The sequence below is a fragment of the Molossus molossus genome, unplaced genomic scaffold (genome assembly GCF_014108415.1).
Source record: "Molossus molossus isolate mMolMol1 unplaced genomic scaffold, mMolMol1.p scaffold_m16_p_1, whole genome shotgun sequence".
NCBI classification, from domain to species: domain Eukaryota; kingdom Metazoa; phylum Chordata; class Mammalia; order Chiroptera; family Molossidae; genus Molossus; species Molossus molossus.
The window spans coordinates 200,166,246-200,183,162 of NW_023425344.1; the positions used below are offsets into that span (position 1 = coordinate 200,166,246).

The 16,917-nt window shown below is 46.1% G+C and overlaps 1 protein-coding gene across 7 annotated transcripts in view; it reads left to right on the forward strand.

Moving 5' to 3' along the window:
* The window catches only part of TPM1 (tropomyosin 1), a 34,651-nt gene extending 29,558 nt beyond the window's left edge, over positions 1–5,093 (forward strand). For 6 of the 7 annotated variants that reach the window (XM_036253614.1, XM_036253624.1, XM_036253604.1 and 3 more), the window contains 2 exons: positions 2,321–2,402; positions 3,211–3,229. In XM_036253614.1, coding sequence (XP_036109507.1) covers positions 2,321–2,402; positions 3,211–3,214 — 86 coding nt within the window. In that variant the 3' untranslated portion in view covers positions 3,215–3,229. Of the gene's footprint in view, positions 1–2,320; positions 2,403–3,210; positions 3,230–4,998 lie in introns of those variants that run through there. The other variant, XM_036253712.1, reaches the window with a different exon arrangement.
* Positions 5,094–16,917: the final 11,824 nt, after the last annotated feature.

The window sequence follows — 16,917 nt, forward strand, 5'->3', positions numbered from 1 at the left end:
AAAACCGTGAAATACAGAGAAAGAATCCAAGACTCATACTCCAAATCCATTGCTGAAACTTGGCAGGCCCAGATTTCAGAATGAACAGCTAGAAGTTGCCCTGTTCAGAATAAAACACTCTGGAACTGCAGAGAAAGGCTACAGGGAAGAAGATAAGCGTCTTCCGAAAATATTTAAATTTGTGATGAAAAGTCTACAATCTGTTAAGGATGAAAGAGCCCTGGCCAGTTTGGCTTAGGGGTTAGAGCATTGGCCCACAGACCAATGAGTTGCAAGTTCGGTTCAGGCCAAGGACATGTACCTCGGTTGCGGTTCATCCCCGGCCCGGTCGGGTCATGCGGAAGGCAGCCATTCACTGTGGCTCTATCACATCAGTGTTTCTCTCTGTCTCTGTCTCTCTCTCTCCCTCCCTCCCACTCTATCTGATGATAAACAGGAAAGTATCCTCGGGTGAGGAATTAAAAAAAAAAAAAAAGGATGAAAGAAAAGTGCTTTGTGGATACATTCTGAACTTTCTGAGACTGGCATTGAAGAGACCAGTCCCCCTGCTTACTCCTAAAGACATCATTAGTGTGCTCTGGTAGGTGTCCGCCAGAGTTTAACATTTTAGCCTGGGTTTTTCCTCCAGGAAAAAAAAAATAATGTCTTTTTTACTTGAACAAATATTTGAGTGTATGTTAATCATTTTCCCTACTTGTCAACACAATTTGTAGATGTGATTTTTCAATCTGCAATCAGATGTACATACAGAAAAAAAAAACATCTGAATTCTCCAATTGAAAAAAAAATTTTAAAAAAAGCACTACGTGCTCAGGGGCCAACTGGAGGCGGGTTGGAAAGAAATTAGAAATGTCAGGCAGTGCAAGAATTGTTCCTTCCGTTATATATACTTTCTGACGCTGAAGGTTTTTGGAGCTCCATTCCTCCAACAGATGTCGTAAATCCTGTCATACAATGAGTGAAGCTATACCGAGGTTTCACTAATACAAATGCAACTTTTGCCAAATTTTTGACAAATGGATATTGACCTAGAGAGTGGAACTGGTTCCTGCTGCCTGTGAGTTTTATTTCCATTAGTTGCCAAGGCCGTAGAGAACAAAGGGTGGACTCGGGACCTTATCAGGGCCTGCCAGGGCTGATGCCCCAACTGAAATGCTGATTCAGAGCAGGAAGAAGGTTTATGCTTATCCAGGCCTAGAGACGTTTAGTGTCTTGCTCAGGGTCATTGAGCTAATTGTCCACTCGTGGAGTTCAGATCTCCCGTGGAGTAGGCAGTCCAGTGCAGGGCTTGGAAAGCAGAGGCCAGCGTTGAGTCCTGCTCCACCACTCACTGTGTGCCCCGGGTCACTGTTATGTTTGCGCAGCAATTTCTGTATCCTTATAGGAGACTGATGATTTGCCTCTTTACGAGCTTGTGCGCATCTTCACAAGGCTGAGAACGAAACAAGTGAGGTGCTGTGTGTACATTACTCCCCTCCCCTTACTCTGCCTCCACTTTCCTCCTGCTCCAGCCCCAGCCTTCTTCCCGCCCTGCACTGGGTCCTTAGGGACACTGACAGGAACTTTTTTCCTTTTAAAAATGCAAATCCCTAGTACCGGTCTGCCAGAGGCCACTCATTGCATTGCAAGGGTACCCCACGCATAAAAGGTACTCAAAATACGTTTGTTGATAGGACAAGTGGCCCAGACACAGGTGCAGAAGTAACAATTTGGGAGTCATTAATCACCTGTACACAGGAGGTGAAGAATGTCTCAAAGTAATAGATTCAAATTTCATTTTTAAGCAAAACCTTGGCCCTTGAAAACGAGTTTCTGTTGCCCCATTCATGAACCACATTGGACGTGTTGCCGAGTGAGCAGGGACAGAACATGGGGTCCTGCTCATAGGCCTTGCAGCAGATGTAAGGGAGGCAGTTCTGCCCTCGTTCTTGAACCACTTGGCGGGACTGCTTCAGAATCCACTGTCGCCCTGGCCAGTTTGGCTCAGCGGTTAGAGCGTCGGCCTGCGGTCCGGAGGGACCCGGGTTCAGTTCCCGCTAAGGGCACATACTTCGGTTGCAGTTTGTCCCCGGCCCTGGTTGGTCGTGCGGGTGGCAGCCACTCGATATGTCCCTTCACGTCGATGTTTCTCTCTCTCTCCCTTCCTCTCTCTCCCTCCCACTCTATCTGTACAAAAAATGGAAAAATATCCTCAGGTGAGGATAAAAAAAAAAAAAAAAAAAAAAAGAATCCACTGTCTCCAGAGGCAAGCTAGTGACGGAAAGGTAAAACGCCCTCTGTGTGTGTGCCCGCGGGGTGATTCTCCGTTCTGTCTCCGCAGAGGCCGGGCATAGCTGGGCCAGAGGCATGGAAGAGTTGGCTCCTCTGGGCGGATGCTGCATGGGGATGGGGATGAGAAGGTGGTGAGTCCTGATCTCTTTTCAACTCAGGAGATACTCGGGCTTTGGAGTGCTGCCTTCCCAGTGGAACTCCTGTTGCCTAGACTCGTGAATCGGATGGTAAACTCCCAAGTATAATGTAGCCTCATGGCCTTCCAGTGAGCCAGGATGTGATATACTGACCACATCCCACATCAGCACCCACCTTCCATCCCATCCCAAGCCCACTTCCTCCATGAAAACCATGTTTCACAATAAAACAAATTGCCAAGTAACTACTGGAATCATGCTGTGGTCAAAGGACAATGAAGAAGGAGAAACCTTACCCTTCAAGGGTCTTTCCGCTAGGCTACGTGATACAGATTAACAAGCAAAAATAACCGAATTTGTCTACATATGTTCGTATGGGAACCCCACATGCACGAGAGATTTAGGGGTATTAGGTTAAAATGAGGTATATATGACTTTCTGAGTAGGGATGAGGCACTTTGTGGCTTCAGAGGGAAGGAAGGTTGTGTGCAGACAGAAGAGCAGGTGTTCGGTAGTTAGATGTTGGCCCTGCCCTGTAGGCAGGTGATAAAAAGTTATCGCTAGAAATAACTCATTATGGGCAAGGCCCAAGTTTACATTCTTTAAGGGAGAGGTAAACGTTTTTCACGTCTTGATTGCCTTCAGCTCAAAATAATTTACATGCCTACGTGGCACATTTGAGGAGGCCTGTTCTGAACCCATTCAACACCATTATCGGATCCAGAACAGCTAAGCATTGTTGCTAAAACCCAGTGATCAGCCAGTGCCCAGGTAATCGGATTTTCCTTTTTTTGTTTATAAGGTGACTTCACAGGGATGGCTGGCATGTCTGCATCTCGGAACCCAGCCAGGATGTGATTTGTTGTTGGCTCATTCAGAGTGCAGGTCCACCATCGTCTTCCCCCTGTGTTCTCAGAAAGGACTCCTTCCTGGGACACTCCAGGTCCATCTGCCTGAGCACCTTCCCGAGAAATTTAAAAGGAACAAAGCAGAATAACTTGCCTAGGAATAGAAAGGTACTAGATGTAAAGAAAATGTGCCTTAATGAAGTGTTTCTAGTCTCAAATCCTGGCAAAACTGTTCACATCTCTTCAGTTGCTAATCCTGTATTTGAAAGTTCCTATCTGGGATGTCTGCTATTTGTGTCTTCTGCTCTTTCTCTGTCCCCTCTGGATACATTTTTTAAATTACTATAACCCAGTGATTTTCAACCTTTTTTATCCCATGGCACACAAATTAATTAGTAAAATTCTGTGGCACAACAAAAAATACATTTTTTTTTTTTTTTGCCAATCTGACAAAAAAGTAGGTATCATTTTGATTGACTTACAAAAAAAAAGTTATTACCTACCCTTTTTGCTCCAAAGTGACTTTTTTTAAAAAAAATCAGGGGCCTATAATTGTATATAAGGACTTCTGGTACCAAGAATTAACCAGTCAGATGCAACTTTATTATGCAACATGACCAATAAGATGTAATCATATGACCTATATATTTATGGTTCAAGACAGGGCATTCACACTAGACAGCTATTGTTGTGTTGGCTGTTGTTATTTTTTTTATTTGACAATCTAAGGGAAAAGAGGTCAGTGCCCCTGACTGAATAGTCAGGCGTTGCATGTTTTAAAATTCTTGCGACACACCTGTTGAAAATGCTGCTCTATCCTCTTGTTCTGCACACTTTCTCTTGAACACAGAAAGGGCTTTCATATGGACTTCTAGTCATTAGAAAATATATAAATATTAAGATAATACATAGTTTGGCCCGTGGGAATAAGAATTACATTCTATTTCCACTTAAGAAGAACATTATTTTAGGGACTATCAGTCGAGGGTTGTAGGACAATATATAAAAAGCATAACGTAGACTTGTTGCTCTCAGGGGTCTGTAATCTAAAGGAAGCAATGCACAAACATTAAAAAATAATAGGATATGATTGCATGGCAAATTGAGAGTAAATGATACAGGAATGCATTGAAAACAGACATCACACCCCCTTGCTAATATGTTTTTATTGATTTTTTTAGAGAGAGAGGAAGGGAGAGAGAAATGGAAACATTGATGTGAGAAAGCTACATCGATTGGCTGCCTCCTGCACGCCCCCTACTGGGGATCAAGCCCACAACCTGGACATGTGCCCTGACCCGGAATGGAACCAGGACCTCTCAGTCCACAGGACCACGCTCAATCCATTGAACCACACCAGCCAGGCACCTAGATTTTTAACCACCTAAAATCAATGGGAACAGCTCTCTTGGGCATGCTGTATAATTTTCTCAGGCGTCTCCAGCCACAGGCAATTCTCAATTCATTTTTACCTATCAAACCTTAGAAACAAGATCTCTGCTAGTTTGGTTTTGCTATTTACCCTAGCCAGCAAGCTTTTTGTTCTTTACTGTAGGTTTCTTCTGCTGGCATTAATTTTAAAGTTCTCCCCACCCCTTGTTTTATGCCCCCCCCCCTTTGGTCTTACTGTACCTTTGTTTTTATCCTAGAGCATTTCTCAATCTTGAGAACAAAGAGTAGAATATGAATAAATAATAACATAGATCATTAGAGACTATAAAATCTGCTTTCTACTCCACTAGGGAGGTCTGGAGGGGAGGAGAATCACCACCACCATTTCTTCTATAGAAGACTTCCTGGTGCTCTTTCTTGTGACCCTTAGAGAAGACAGCAGACTTCAGCCGTCCCAGTGGGTCAGCAGCCCCGGGAATCTCCAGATAACCCATTTTCCAGCCTTCCAGGAATGATGAAGAGTGAGGTGGTGTGCCAGAGAGAATTGGGCTTCACTACTGTACAGATAGGAACTGCTGGGGGTTGTGAGTTCTTTACCTTTTCTACTTTGGGTTCCCACCAAGAAAGATAAACTATTACAAATAAGTATGGCATAATGAAATTTGGATGAAAAAGACTCTAACCTGAAGAATTCATTCCAGTTTGTATAACAGCAGTAGAGATGTATTATGTAGTTAAAGGAACATGTAAATTTCATGCAGCAATTTGCAAGTTCAAATGAAAAGCTCTTTGCCACATTTGGATACAGGGTTTCAAGGTAAATAAACTGAAATGTACACATAAGGTACAAGCCCCCATATAATTGTAAACATTTTGAGTTTTTTGTCACAAAACATAAAAAACAGAGAAAAATCTCGCCCTGGCTGGTTTGGCTCAGCGGTTAGAGCATCGGCCTGTGGTCCAGAGAGACCCGGGTTCGGTTCCCACTAAGGGCACGTACCTCGGTTGCAGTTTGTCCCTGGCCCTGGTTGGTCGTGTGGGTGGCAGCCACTCGATGTGTCCCTTTCACATCGATGTTTCTCTCTCTCCCTCTCTTCCTCTCTCTCCCTCCCACTCTATCTGAACAAAAAATAGAAAAATGTCCTCGGGTGAGGATTAAAAAAATAAATTTAAAATAAATTTAAAAAATTAAAAAACAGAGAAAAATCTATAAAATGAAAGGTCATTCCATAATCTCACCACCACTTAAAATATTTTCCATGTATTTTGCCTGTGTGCAGAGCTTTTATTCAAACTTGATTTTGTATTCAAAGACTTTTGCATAAGCCCCTTCCTATGTTGCTAAGTTAGTCCTCATGGTATCATTATATGATACTCCTTCTGGTTACTGTGCCATAATTTGTTCTATTTTTGATCATTTTGAGTATTTCTGACTTGTTGCTTTTGTAATGAGAACTCATGTGAATTCTTTGTAATTTGGGTATGTTCTGACTCATAGGAAAGGAAAACATATACTCCCCCCCCCTTTTACTCATTCACATTTTCTTTTCTTTTTTTAAAATTTATTGTTAACAGTAACAAACACGTTGTTTTTTTGTTTTTTGTTTTTTTAATCCTCACCCGAAGACATTTTTTGTTCAGATAGAGCGGGAGGGAGAGAGAGGAAGAGAGAGAGAGAGAAACATTGAAGTGAAGGGACACATCGAGTGGCTGACACCTGCACGACCAACCAGGGCCGGGGACAAACTGCAACCGAGGTACGTGCCCTTAGCGGAAACCGAACCCGGGTCTCTCTGTACCGCAGGCCGACGCTCCAACCGCTGAGCCAAACCGGCCAGGGCCATACACGTTGTTTTAAAAAGCTTTTTCTTTTAAGTGTAGGAATACCCTAAATACAAGGTGGGGCAAAAGTAGGTTTACAGTTGTTCATTTGGAAATTAATAAATAATAATATAAGAATAAACTCTGGTTTTCATACTCACAACTGTAACCCTCCTTTTGCCCCACGCTGTATAGTGCTGAACCTTCTGTAGAGATCCCTGCTGCAGCCTGGACCGACAGCCCATTTGACTTCCAGGCTTTGGGTGCTTTAAAAAAGAAACAAAACACTTTCTCCAAACTACTTGAATACAGGCCTTTAAGAAATCTAGCATATTATCTCGGTCTCCGCACCCCCCCCCCTTCCTCCTACCAACAAAAACACACAAACTTGAACTTGAAAAGATGCATTCACAGCAGCCACCTGCTCTTTCCTGTACCCCCTGACAAAAGTGAATAATGGGTGTGTGGGCTCAGGGGTACTGCCCAGGGCCATTCTTGCACTGGTTTTGAGAAGACCCTTAATTAGTGGTAATGAACAGTAATGGAAGAAAAGATAAAAGAAGCTTAAACTGCCCTGGACGGTTTGGCTCAACTGACCAAAGGGTCTTGGGTTCGATTCCCAGTCAAGGGCACGTACCTGGGTTGCAGATTTGATCCCCCAGCCCCAGTCGGGGTCGTGTGGGAAGCAGCCAATCGGTATGTCTCTCTCACACTGATGTTTCTCTGCTTCTCCCCCAACACCCCTTCACTCTACCTAAAATTCAATGGAAAAATATCCTCGAGTGAGCCACTGGTTGGTTTCATTCAGTGGTTAGAGCGTTGGCCCTCGGACCAACTGGTCAAGGACACGTACCTCAATTGCGGTTCGGGCCCAGCCATGGTCGGGGTCGTGCAGGAGGCAACCAATCAATGTGTGTCTCTCACATCGATCTTTCTCTCTTTCTCTCTCTCCCTCCCACTCTGTCTAAAAACAAATGGAAAAATATCCTCAGCTGAGGATTTAAATATATATATATCTCCTTGGGTGAGGGTTAACAAGAAAAGAAAAAGAAAAGGCTTAAATGCTTGCAGTCTGAGCTAGTGGTTAAAATCCCAGGCTTTGCAACAAGACCAGAATGTGGAAGCCACTTCTGCCACTCACTCACTGTCACCCCACTGTGAGTAAGCGACTTGACTTCCTTACTCCATCAGCAAAATGGGGATGATAAAATGGTACCTGAATTCATGACTTGATTTTACATGTAGAACTGGATGAAAAATTGGTCAATATTACATGTAAAGTTTTCAGGACAGTGCCTGACACAGCAAACTCTCTTTTGCTGTGTTATTCTTTAAACACACCTGAGTCTTATGTCCCTGAAGTCAGCCCTTAGACCACTCCTGCACAGGCTTCAGAGAAAAGGCTGCCCTTTGTCGCTCCCATACTCACTTGTGAGGCTGCCAGATGGTGCTGTCTTTGCTCCTGCAAAGCTGCCTCTGATGTTCATTTCAGCAGGCCGATTCAGGGCCGCATGCCCAGTTGGATCTTCCCCCTGAAATCACAAGGAGGCAAGGCTTCATGGCTCTCCGGGGCTAAAATCCACTATTGGTGAATGGTCAGAGCAGCCTCTCTCCAGTGGGGAGGGGCCTGGGTAGAGTTTGAATGATGGAGGGAATGACCAGCCATCCCCAGCTGTCTGGGAGCTCCTCATGGCATCCAGTCGAGAGTGCCCAAGTCCTGTGTCTCCACCAGGGCATGCTGGGGGTTTACCTCCAGGCTTGTTTCCTGGGGACTTCTCAATGACACTGTGAAAACTCAGCTCACCTGACTGTTGATCCCATTCCCAGACACAGGCAAGTTACCAAAGGCACTTGACGTCTTCTCCAGACAATAACAATATCCTCGTCCTCCCCCGGTGAAATCCTTAGCATCTGAGGTCCTGCTTCATGGTTTCCTCTTTGGGGATGTGGCTCCAGCCTCTGAACCTTAGTCTTGAAACAAGGGGTCAGCAGGAGGAAGCAGGCTGTTGGCAGTCGGAGCAGGTCCTAGACATGGCAGGAGCCCAGCTTCATAGCGGTGGCTTTTGTCTAGAGAGGTTTAGGGTGTGGGGCCAGGCACGGGGACCCAGCCAACACTAGGAACAAAAGCCAAGCACCTGCTCTGTGCTTTCGTGTCTGGTTGGTCAGGATATCCGATATCAGGGAACATCTTTCCTTTCACACTCTATTGTCCGGAGGCTTCAATTACATACTTGACTCAGAGCCCAGGAATGGGGATAGCAAGCCCTCCAGAAACCCTCCGAGCAGTGAGTCACTTCAGTTTTCAGCCTCTCCACCTCCTAACCACGCGGCACCCCGCTGGTCATCCAGGTAGAGGGTCTCGCCGCCCCCACGTAGCGGGGTGAGCATCCCTCGCCTCAGAGCTGGCGTTAAGACGGGTCCTCCAGGACTGTACTGAATGGATCAGCAAAAGCAGGACACCCAAGAGAATGAGAAAAAAATGATAAAATTTAATGTTTTATATTTCCGCAAAAAGAATATTGGAAAAAAAATCTGAATATCCTTGGTCTACTTGCACTTATTTTTTAATTTGATTTTGAATTACAGATGTGTGAAGGGTGTCTTAGCAGACTGCCTCTCTCACCGAGGCCACGGTCACCATGAAGGACTGGGCTCCTCTCACTGTGTCCTCGACTCTCCTGGGGACCTCACCCTGCCTCCCACCAACACATGTCCACACATGTCATCACCGCCACCACTAATGCCCTGGGGCAAACACCGACCACAGTTACTTCTCATGGGTTATGTTTCAGGTGTTTTTGTGAATCTGCAGCACTGATAGATCCTGGGTTCAATCCCCGGTACTTCCCAGCTAATGTTTGGAGAATTTGAGGCAATTGGCCTCTCCGAATTCCAGATTTCCTCTCTGGAAAAGCCTGTTCTTTATAGCTGTATTAAAGAATACAGCCATATTCTGTATTCTCACCAATAACAGCGTTGTCAATGCCCTTTCTTCACCCCTGGCTTGTTCTAAAAGGAAGACAGAGCAGGTCCCTTCTCTAAGAAGGCCACCGCCCTCCCATCCCATAGCAGCCTGAGGGGTTTGTAGGGAAGCTCTACCCTTTGAAGTAACCTCCTGAGTCTCCTGCCACCACTGCCCCACGTTTAAAGGGGAGGGGCTTCTCTGGAGAGAGGCTTTTTCAAAAGGTGGTGCCGCCATCATTTTCTGAATTCAGTGCCTGATTCTTTTTTCCAGGGTCAGCTGTCAGCTAGTGGCCGGGTGAATGTGTCTGAGAAGCCCTGGGCTGAGGTGTCCTCGGAGGGAGCAAGGCCCATCTGGGAAGGGCAGAGCCAGCCTGGGCTTCCTTGAGTTTCAGCAGGTTGTGTGTTTCCAGGGAAGGCCCCTCTCCCAGGCCCTGCGGTGGGAAGCTCTAGGTGACGGGGTGGGAAGCTCTAGGTGACGGCGGTGCAGTGGTGGGAGGAGGGGAAAGGTGGAGCTTGCACTTCGCACACTTCCGTGAGCACAGGACTCCCTGTGGCAGGGGCTGGGCGGGCTGGCAGTTCTGCACTTCTTACCTGATCCCAGCAGTGCCAACACTGCTGGCCTCTGGGCCACCCTGGGAGGAGCGGGGCTCCGGGTCTGAGGGGTGTCTTGCTGTATAATATTAACAGAAACCAACTCATTCAGCTCAGGAGTCACAGGCCAGGAGGGAGCATGTGACGCCCACACCAGCCTAGGTCTGGGAGGGTGAGGCCAGGGAGAAGTCAAGACTATACCGTGAGAAAGAAGTAATTCCTCACCAGTAAATAGGGGCATCTTAGGAAGGTGATGTGAACATGAAGTATCCCAGACCCACAGATGCTCACGCCAGCCCCTCCTTCCCCGACCCTCAGATGCCCACGCCAGCCCCTCCTCCCCCGACCCTCAGATGCCCACGCCAGCCCTCCCAGGACCACAGCAGGACTTAGGAGGAGCTCAGGCACCAGCCAGGACTAGGGGCAGGCAAGTAAAGCACTAAGGACAGAAATGAAGGAGGGGCTCACTCTCCAGGTCACGCGGTACCTGCACCTGAATACCTCCTGAACTTCTGCACCCTGGAGGCCTCACTCACCTCGCCCCAGTCCCAGCCTTACTAAGGCAGACACTAGTCCACTTTGGTTTCCCTCTTTGATATTCCATCGGGACAGCCAGCTGCACCCTCTGTGCCTCTGTTTTTCCCTCGAGATAAGATAACAAAGTAAAAGTGAGAAAGAAAGCCACTTTATCATCAGTATCTTCAGAATGTATTCATCTAAGGATGTCTGCCACCTAACTCAGGACCTGGCATGTAGTAAGTGCTCAAAAATGTTCTGTTCAATAAATGATTGAATCCTATGACTGAATGGGAAGGACCCTGCACTAGTTAATAGTAGTTGCCCGCTATGAGAGGGCAGGGGCTCTTTTCATCATCTTTGCACTTGGGGTATTCCTAGAATATAGTAGGAGTCGATAAAAGTCTATTGGATGGTAGAGGTGGGAGTCATTCCCCCTGAAGGTAAAGTCAATAGTTGCTTACAGGTGGCAATTAGGAACCTTCTTCAAAATATTTCCCTTACTCTTCTTGAAATTCCCGTGTTACTAATGCATTCCTTTTTTTCCCCCACTTTGTTTTATTTATCATTCAAAATATTACAGATTTACCTCCTTTCTTCCCCCATTGATACACCCTCCTCCCCATTCCCCACCCCCTTCACCTCACTGTTGTCTGTGTCCATTGGCTATGCATATATGCATATAAGTTCTTTGGCTTATCTCTTCCGCTCCTCACCCCCTTTCCTCTGAGGTTTGTCAGTCTGTTTCCTACTTCCATGTCTCTCGATCTATTTTCATTATCAGCTAATTTGGTTCATTATATTCCACAAATGAATTAGATCATGTGGTACTTGTCTTTCTCTCTCTGATTGGCTTTTTTTGCTTAGTGTAATACTATCCAGGTTCCTCCATGTCATCTCAAAGGGTAAGAGATCCTTTTTTTTTACAGCTGCATAGTATTCCACTATGTATATGTACCACAGTTGTTGTTTTTTAATTCTCACCCAAGGATATTTTTCCATTTATCTTCAGATTGAATGGGAGGGAGGGAGAAAGAGAGAAACATCAATGGGAGAGAGACACATCAATTGGTTGCCTCCCGCACAACCCCGACCAGGGCCAGGGACGAAATACAACCGAGGTATGTGCCCTTGACCAGAATCGAACCTGCGACTCTTTGGTCCTCAGGCTAACACTCTAACTGCTGAGCCAAACCAGCCAGGGCTGTACCACAGCTTTCTTATCCACTCATCTACTGATGGGCACTTGGGTGGTTTCCATCTTAGCTATTGTAAATAGTGCTGCTATGAACATAGGGGTACATATATTCTTTTTGATTAGTGTTTCAGGCTTCTTAGGATATATTCCTAGAAGTGTAATCAGTCGGTTAAATGGCAGTTCCATTTTTAATTTTTTAAGGAAATACCATATTGTTTTCCATAGTGGCTGCACCAGTCTGTATTCCTACCATGTGGAGAAAAGGGTACTCTAGTATACTAATGCATTCCTTTGACATTTGTTTTCCTTACCTATTTGTCTGATTTTTAAATACCAGAGCCATAGGGAAAGGATTACATTAACCAGAAACAAAGCTGTACCTTCACTGCCTGTTTGCCTTGGAAATGTTCTGAAGCAGGCAAACCATCGCCTATGGGCCAAATGAACCCACTAGTAGTTTTTATACAACCTGAGAGCTAAGAGTAGTTTTTAAATTTTTTAATGGTTGGGAGAAAAAAAAAAAACTGAAAACAAGAATAATAGTTTATGATATGTGAACATTTGAAAAATTCTAATGTCAGTGTTTATAAATAAAATTTTATTGGAATACAGCTACATCCATTCACTTATGTGATGTCTATAGCCACTTTTGAGTTCCAAGGACAGGGATGAGTAGTGGTGACAGAGATTTATGGTCCACAAAGTCTAAAATATTTACTCTCTTGCCCTTTACAAAAAAAGTATGTTGACCCCTACTTTAAAAGGAGGCTGTTTGTCCTCTTATACTTAGCATCTTGTTCCAGTATTTTTCACAGAATTACTAGATATAATCTAATTTTGATGAGGATGAGACACATGCTATGGAGCAGTTATGTGTAAATGGAAATCTTATGAGTAAAATCATACTTTAAATATTTTTTATATTTCTACTTAAAATAAGTACTTAGGTTTAGAGAAATGCACATATTTTCTTTCTGGGTCCGGGAGGTCAAGTTTGTCTGCAGCAGGCCCTGTGTTACCCCAGAATCACTTCCTCTTTATCTTGACTTTTCACTGCTCATAAATTCTTGGAGCTCAGACCATCGGCGCTGGTACAATCCACACTTAACCTCAGTCTCGGCTGACTGCAGGCAGGTTGTTTGAATTATGATCCCAGCAAGAGAGAGACTTTTCCCAGGAGTGGAAAGGACGTGATTTATTCTGGGTGTTCTCAACAATATGACTGGGTAATTATCTATCAGCAGCTAAGTGGTTTTCATACTTAAGGAACAGGATAGGAATCCCAGAATTGGTATTTCTTCTACTGTCCCCCACCCTACTCTCAAATTTATTGGTAAATGGGGGACTCTCCCGAAACTTCTGGGTTTGCAGCTGGTCAACTTCGAGGAAAGTGAACTTTCCTGAGTTGGCAGCACAGTGATTTTCAAGTTAGATGTCACCCCCCATCGGGAAAGTTGATGAGGTCTGATCTCGGCCTGAACACTGTGCTCTCTCCCCTGGCTCTTGGCAATTCTAGATTCTCCTGGATTAGCCAGAGAGGTTTTGTGGGTCTCCCCAGCATGAGCCGGGCACCTCAGTCAGAGTGTCACAGCAGGACACGGGCCGCAGCAGCACTCTCTTTGGATGGCTGGTGAGCAATTAAAAGTCAGCTTCGCCTTCAGGACGTGAACCGAGGGAGCCGATGCAAGGCGGCAGACGTCCACTCCGCCTGCCCTGGAGAACGGTTCCATTTCCCCATAGTCATAGTGTAGTGTGGTGTGTGCCGTGGAAAACCTTTCAGCAGAGAACCCCCAGTCTTTCCCCAATGTGAACAAACTTCATTTTTGCCCAGAATCATGAAATCAAAGTACTACCACTCTCAAAACACTTCTGATACCCCATGTGTGGGTTATCCACACATCAAGAAATCCTCTGATGCCAGGTGGGTGTCCTACAATTCATTTCCGTTTCGACACCGTCTACCTGGAGTTCAAATCTGATCCCACAGGTTAAGGGCCCAGTCCCACAAAACCACACTCACTTCAGGTACCTGTACTTCTGACTGACCAGCTATAAATCAGGGTTTCTATGACCCCCTTCCTGGGTTCAATAATTTGCTAGAAAGGCTCACAGAACTCAGGAAAACATGTTTAGGGTTTATTCTAAAATACATCTAATGAAGCAGGGGCTTCTGTGCCCATGGAGTTGGGGTGCGCCACCCACCCAGCATGTAGATGTGGCTCTCCAAACCCCATACTGCTGTGATTCTTCTGGAGGTTTCACGTAGACAGAGTTGACGACTCACTGCATTTTCAGCCCCCGTGCCCACTCCAGAGACTGGCGGAGGAATAGGCTGAAAGTTCCAAGCTTCTGACCATGGCTTGGTACTTCTAAGGACTAGCCGCCACCCAGGATTCAAGAGTCACCGCATTAGAACGAAGGACACTCCTTTCACTCAGGAAATTTAAAAGGCCTTACTTAGATCTATGTCAAAAACTGGGATCAAAGAGTGAGTTTTAGAACAAAAGATTCTCTTAGCACCCCTATTTACAAGGGTTTTCCGAGCTCTGTATCAGAAAGGAGAGATACATAGATAGACGATAGAGATTGAGATACATGTTTCTTATTATTTCACAAAGGGAGACCTAATTTCATGGATATGGAACTAAAGACCAGATTGTTGAAACAAGTTGCCCAGGATCCTGCAGCTAAGGGGCAACAAGGTTCAATCACAATCCGGGGCCTGACCTGGCATCCGTAGCATTTTCCATCACGTCACACTGTCTCCCTACGGCTGGTGGAGGTCGGGTGGTAGTTAGAACCATGAAGGCAGATTGTTGGTAGGTGAGGCGAGTAATTAAAAAGAGGAAAAAACTGCCCTGGCTGGTTTGGCTCAGCGGTTAGAACGTCCGCCTGCGGTCCGGGGAGACCCGGGTTCGGTTCCCGCTAAGGGCATGTACCTCGGTTGCAGTTTGTCCCCGGCCCTGGTTGGTCGTGTGGGTGGCAGCCACTCGATGTGTCCCTTTCACATCGATGTTTCTCTCTTTCTCTCTCTCTCTCTCCCTCCCACTCTGTCTGTACAAAAAAATGGAAAAATGTCCTCGGATGAGGATTAAAAAAAAAAAAACTACTCTATGCCAGGCAGAGGGATTACCAAGGACTACACAAGCCCATCTTTGATATAAGCTACTGATATTTCTTTATATAACAAAAAGTATGAAAACACAGCTTCAAGACACATGGCCTAGACCCTGCTTTCAGACCTAAGCTCCCACTGGTTCTATGGGCTTTGCATAGGTTATCTCATTCAACATTCACAACTGTATGATTAAGTGACATACCCCCGTTTTAACGGACAACAAAATCGAGGCTCTTGAAAGGACAGAGCTGGGAAGTAGTAGAGCTGGCGTTGGAAGGTATATGGTTGGCTGTGTGCAAAGCTCAGGTTCTTTCGCATTTTCCGCTGCTTCCCTGCTGAGGACGCTGGCGTAGAAGAGGAGGCCCAGTGGTGTGGCCAGTCTGAGGATGAGCCAGGCAAGGCTCCAGAGCCCTCTGAAGGACTGCCCATCTCCTGTAGGAAGCGCGGGTTGAGCTGTAACTGAGGTGAAAGTCCAAGGGAGAAAACAAACTACCCCAGCCAGAGAAAGTCGATCCCCCGTCCCCCAGGGCAGGGCCCATGGCTCTACTTCTCTCTGGTGCGTTGGGCAAAGCAGTGTACCCGTGCCCAGTGCCCACTGGCCTGACGTGAGATAAAGAACCGACTTGATCCCAAACCTGGGCTAAGTTTTCTGTGGTCTTCCTTTGTTGGAAACAAAAACAAAAACAACTCCATACACTGTGCGATATCCCCTCTTATGGAAAATTCCCTAAGAGGATCAGGCAGTTGGACCCAAACCTTGCTGACCTTGACGACAGAATCAATATTTTAATGAGTTCATCTGGTTCATCTGGTAGGAGAGATGGTTGCTCCTAATGTGGGTGGTGCCAGCTCTCTGTCCCCCAGAAGCACAACCATCCCATTAAATGGACTGTCTTACATGCCAGGCTCAGCCTGGAGACCCCTGCCCCCGGATTGCATTATGACTGTTGTGGACCCTGGGTACTCTCGCCTTTGTGGGTCCCCTTCCTCCATTAAAAAAAACATTAAAATTACATTTTAAGTCTGCTTTGTATGAAGACAAGTATATTACTATCATATGTTATAACATTCTCTCTGAGCCCTGGCTAGTTCGGCTTAGCAGTTAGAGCGTCAGCCCTCGGACTAAAGGGTTTCAGGTTTGATTCCCGGTCAAGGGCAGGTTCACTCCCCAGGCCCAGTCAGCTGAGGATAAACAAACAAACAAAACATTATCTTTGACCTAAAAGGTTTTTTCTTCTGATTTTGAAAGATATCAAACCATTTTTATGGGTGTCTGAAAGCATCGTGGGCCCTGGGCGCTGTGTCCCTGATGGAGAAGAAGTTGGCCCTGTCCCCACCCTCCAAGGCCCTGTTTGCCTCTACAAGCAGAGGTGTGCCTTTGCTGAAGGCAATTCACAGTGCAGTGACTTTCTTCCCTGAAGAAAGCCAAGTAATAAAAGACAGTTTCAGGGAGCAGGGATGGGGAGACCCTGAGAAAGCCCAGGACTGGCAGTCCAGAGGCCTGGGTCTCAGCTGGGACTTTCCCACTCGACTCCTCACTTGTCCCAGAGAGGTACAACTCTGTCCCTCAGGGGTATGTTGAATGTCAAAGAAGCTAGAGGCAGGACCAGGAACGGAAGTGAAGGTTCAATGAAACTAGCATTGAGAATGATGTCATTACTTTCTAACAGAAAACAAGCCAAAGCCTTGACCTGAGAGATGGTGAGGTCCGCATACTGGGGTGTGTCCAGCAGGGGCTCCTGCCCAGGGCGCTCCCAGGGAATGAATGCATCATATAATGCTTGTATAAAATCCCAGGGGTTCAGAGCGCAGAAAATTCCAGGGGTTCAGAGAGTGTGGGAGAGAAGGAGCCAGAAAAGGGAAGTGAACAAGGTGCACAGGCTCTCTGGAGAGCAGGGTGGCCACACCGCTGGCGTAGGTAGTTTGGAGGATGTGGAGTGGGGTGGGGCGGGGGGCACTGGGTGGAAAAGGGTGGAGGCAACCAGATGGCAGAAGGTTGCGAGGTACGTGAGTGACCTCTTTCCATGGCCCTTGGAATCTGTCAAGTTACTAATTTGTCCA